The sequence below is a fragment of the Cyprinodon variegatus genome, unplaced genomic scaffold (assembly GCF_000732505.1).
Source record: "Cyprinodon variegatus isolate N-32 unplaced genomic scaffold, C_variegatus-1.0 Scaffold11, whole genome shotgun sequence".
NCBI lineage: Eukaryota > Metazoa > Chordata > Actinopteri > Cyprinodontiformes > Cyprinodontidae > Cyprinodon > Cyprinodon variegatus.
The window spans coordinates 2,167,626-2,172,216 of NW_015150464.1; the positions used below are offsets into that span (position 1 = coordinate 2,167,626).

The window sequence follows — 4,591 nt, forward strand, 5'->3', positions numbered from 1 at the left end:
CTGCAATGTAAATAGAACAGAACAGGGAAAAACAGAAGAAGAAAAAGAAAAAAAAAGAGAAAAGATGAAAGAAAGAGGAGATAGAAAGGAGACAATGACATAACATTTTCAGTCTGCTTCATCACCTGTAACGAGATGCAAAAATAATTGCAGGAGACATACAATAAAGTAACACCTTGAAACTATTGCTGAGTTATTAATATTTAGTCTGGCATGAAAGATTTTAAGTTTGACTTGCAGGAAGGTGAACATAAAAGATACTTTCTTGGAGGGAAGATGTAAAAAACCTCTTGTTTTGTCCCACTTAAGCTCTACTTAATTATCTTTAATCGTGTTAATTTTCTGCTTGTTTATCGCTGTTATCCAGGTGTCTCCATGTGAAAAGTGCAGGTGTGAGCCCAGTGGAGAGGTGCTGTGCTCTGTGTCTGCCTGTCCTCAGACGGAGTGCGTGGATCCTGAGTACGAGCCCGACCAGTGCTGTCCCATCTGCAAGAGCGGTAAGTGACGTTTCTGTCAACAAGTGGCGAGGTTGAAGGCTGGACTTCAGCTCCAAAAAGCCTCCTAGTGGAGCACAGAGCAGAATGCAATGCTTTCTTTTTTTTTTGTTGCTCAGGGGCACTTCAGCTGCAGTAATGAGTGCTTTGTAGCTCAGTGTTCATTCTGCTGACACAGAAACACAGCATGCTGCACTGCAGTGTGCAACATCTTACCATATCAGGTTAGGTTTACTCTACAGGAGCCAGGCTAACCTTTATCTAACGAGGCATGCTATTCTTTTTGGAGAATAAATTTATATAGATGTCAGTTGGTCTCTTCCTTTAATATCTAGATTCAGACTTTCAAATACAACGGAGCAGAGGTTGTTTGGTATGTTTGCATCCCGTGTTCCTGTTTAATGATCTCAGAAAGCCTTAGCCTCTCTGAGAAAGAGGAATTCTGCATCTCAGACTCGATTAGCTGGAAATGTTTCCGATGATTCCCGACAGCTTGTCCTAGATTATGTCCCCTTGTTTTCTTGGTGTGACTGTAATGCAACATGGCAATGCCAGCAACGCTGCTTCCTTCAGCAAAAAGAATGATGACTTGCGATATGTATCTCTGACTTTGAATCTTAAAGGGGTGTGGGCTGTTTGACATAAACAAGAGCAAACAATTTGCATGAAGAGAAAGGAGGTGGAAAAAAGGCTCCTGCTGCTTGGAGTGAAGTGCTTTGGATGGCTAATGCAGATTTTTTATTTTTTTTTTAGCTTGTTTGTCGGTTTTTTTTATTTCACTGTATACAGATTAAAGTATGAACTCTCCAGGATGTGAATTAGAGGCTGTTTTTTGAGGGTTGTCAGTAAAAATAAGTGGATTAAATGCATAAAACAGTCACTCAGTGACTTATTCAGCACGTGACATGCATCCACTTCCTTTAAATACACCCAAAAAAATTGCATTAGGATGATTTATATTAACTCAGAAAACATTTGCATCTAATGAATGCTCATGATGAGGTATTAATCAGACGTTGTTCTGCTCTTAATTAAAGGCTGCATCACAACCTTCACTGATAACAAGTAGGAGAAAAAAGGATAAAATATTGGACGTCACGGTGTATTATGCACTCTATTAATATGTGCCTCCTGTAATCTCGGGGATACGTATTGGTCCCTTTTCCCATTTTTTTTTTTTTTTTCTGCTGTACACTGACTTTTTACATATGCACATATTGATCATGCTGAGGGAGCTTTGCACAGAGCTTGGCCCGTGCTCCATCTTTCCTCCTTTGAAATGCCCAGTGGATTTGCAGGGTCGTGTTCCAAGACTCATCAGTCTAGCAGACACATCAGGATACGATGCAATATTGTGCAGGGAGGGCATGCATTCGTCTTCCAGTAGATCCCCTCCCAAATCCATGAGCTCAATCACCCGTCAAGGATTTTCAGACAGCGTCAGTTGTTGTTAGCATAAAATTAGCACAGTTTACCATAAACAGAGCTCGCCACGTCAAAGAGGCCAGGTTACATGACCACGACGAGCACCGCCATGCAGGAATGCATACAATCCTGGATTCTATGCTTAGAAGATTTCAGCAGAGTTTTAACAAATTGGCCTGAACCAACAGCTGCTTCTTGTCACTTCAAATTTATGCCCTGATAACCTCATCTGACTCATGCTATTCGGGGTTTTTGACACTTTCCATTTAATCTGGAAATAAAACTGCATTGTACAGAAAGTTGAATTTATAATTAGCTAACTTTTTCCAGACAGGTAAGACTGGAAGGAGTTGTATAACGGGGGGAGCTGCTGGTTGAAGCTGTTTTAAAATATGATACATTATAGCAATGGTTTAGTGTGGGGTGATCTCCAGAATGGAAGTATGTGTTTGAAAATGTTGCCATAAAAGGCAAATGGTTACAAAATTATTTAGAATAAGAGTTGTTTAAAAACTTAAAAATGAAAAGAGGAACCAGTTAAACAAAAAAAAATCTAATTTCTATCTACTGCTGAATAACACCAAAAGGAAAATAAATATTAAGACAAATAAACATGCAACTAATGCTAATTTAATCAATTTAAAAAATATAACTGGAGTATAACTATAAACACCTTTTTGACTGGTGAAGGGAAGCAGTTTGACATAATTAAAATAATTTCTACACTGCAAAAAATAGAAATCTCAATAAGTTATTTTTTCTTAAAATAAATGCGTTTTTCCTTGAATTGAGGAGATAAGTAAGACACTTTGCCAATGGAACAAGACAATTTCCTTTTAAAATAAGAAAAAACAATTTTATCGTCTTATTTCAAGTAAATATTATCTAACTATCTTATTTTAAGAGTAAAAATACTCATTCCATTGGCAGATCATCTTATTTTTCTGCTCAAATTAAGGGTAAATATACTTAATTTAATATACTGGATTGTTTTTGCAGTGTAAACATTATTCAGTTTAATTTTCTTAGGTTTTCTTTCATACCTAGATGTAATTTTGTTCCAAAGGATGAGGACATTTCCACCTATAGCTTCGTAGTTTAGCTATGGTTTCTGCTCCAACCAGAAACACAGCAGCAGGTGCAAAAATGATCAGTGAGATCAAGAGAAAAATATTTCCTCAGAGAAAACTCCAATTGCTGGCCTCACCTGCAGAGCTCAGTGGTAACAGGTCTTCATGGCAGAGTTAATTTATTCCAGCTTATTAACCTGAGCATGCCCGGCTCTTTCAGCTGGATGGTTCCAGAACCGTAGCCTTTATAAATTCAATTAGAGAAATTATTCTTGAACATATTATGCTCACGCCAAAGGGAATGAGAGGATCGTTTCTACCTTCTCTGACATCTCTGCCCTGTTTGTTTTTTGTTTTATAAAGCGGCATTACAGCAGGTTGCCTTCCTCCTTTCTTCATCCTACAACATTAACACCAGCTTTCAGTTGAGAGCTTTATTTCCACCAATATTTATGCCACCAACGATGCAGATTGATTTGGACTATTTGCGCTAACCATCATTTGCATAAGTACACAGAGATTTGCGTGGATCTTCCACTAAACAAACCCTAATACCTCATTAGAATTTGTGCAGCTCAGAGGAACACTATTTATTAAATAGTAGAATTTTACAAACAGCTCATGCTTTCAACGCTGTTTAAATAATCACAAACTTTTGCTTTTGCTTATCAAACTCTCACAAATATCTTTTCAAACCAAATCATTTTATGCTGCTTGAGTCTGTTTTAGTGGTATTGACTCTGTCAGGCATCAGATAGTTTGAGTCATTTGTGTCTGTTTCCTAAATGTACTCAACATGATGCAAAAAAAACAAAACAGGTGATTTTGCACAAACATTAGTTTGGTCGTGGTCATTGTGGTCTTTTGCTGTTTTGCTGCATGGGAAGCAGGTACTAAAGATTTTACCTCTTATGAAGGGCCATGCTTAAAATGACTACCTGTATCTAAATAAGTCAGGGACGTTGCAGATTATCTGAACAAAACCCGTCTAGATGAATTTGCTGACTGATTAAATTTTCCTTTCAAACAACCTCATATGAGAAACCTGCAACAAATAACATCCAAACCAGCTGGTTTAATCTCAGGGTACTAATGCTTCTGTAATGAGTTTAAAACGTAGGACCCAATATTCAAGGTAAGACAGAACGTAGCAAGATAAAAAAAAAAAAAAAGGTATAATAAAATCAGAAGGATACGCAGAGCTGTGGATCTGCAGCGGCTTTTGGGGAAGGCGGGGCACCGCTCATCACTGGCAACTCTGATTTGGGAGAAACACAGGTAAGTGACCATGATAATCTGACAGAAGAGGATTATTCATGTGAGTCTCTTACCTGGTTTAACAGTTCAGTCCATCTCCTTAGAGCTTGGTAAAATCCAGCCGATGGACTGTCAACGAGATGCTGCAGCCCCAGTGAACGGACAGGTATCCAAGCCAGCTCAGGGAAACCGTTACGAACCGGAAGGCTCAGAGATCCGGGAGTCCGTAGCCCGGTCAGCGGTTCCGATCAGAACAGTAACAGGCAGGTTCAGGGTTCCAGGAGTACAACAGGCAGTTCAGGCAGGTTTAGGGTTCCAAGAGTCAGAAAGTTCAGGCAGAACATG

General features: G+C 38.8%; 1 protein-coding gene across 1 annotated transcript in view; it reads left to right on the forward strand.

Moving 5' to 3' along the window:
* vwc2 (von Willebrand factor C domain containing 2) overlaps positions 1-4,591 on the forward strand; it is a 76,865-nt gene that overhangs the window by 32,269 nt on the left and 40,005 nt on the right. The window contains exon 3 of the mRNA XM_015380583.1: positions 368-497. Within this exon, the coding sequence (XP_015236069.1) occupies positions 368-497 (130 nt within the window). The remainder of the gene's footprint in view (positions 1-367; positions 498-4,591) is intronic.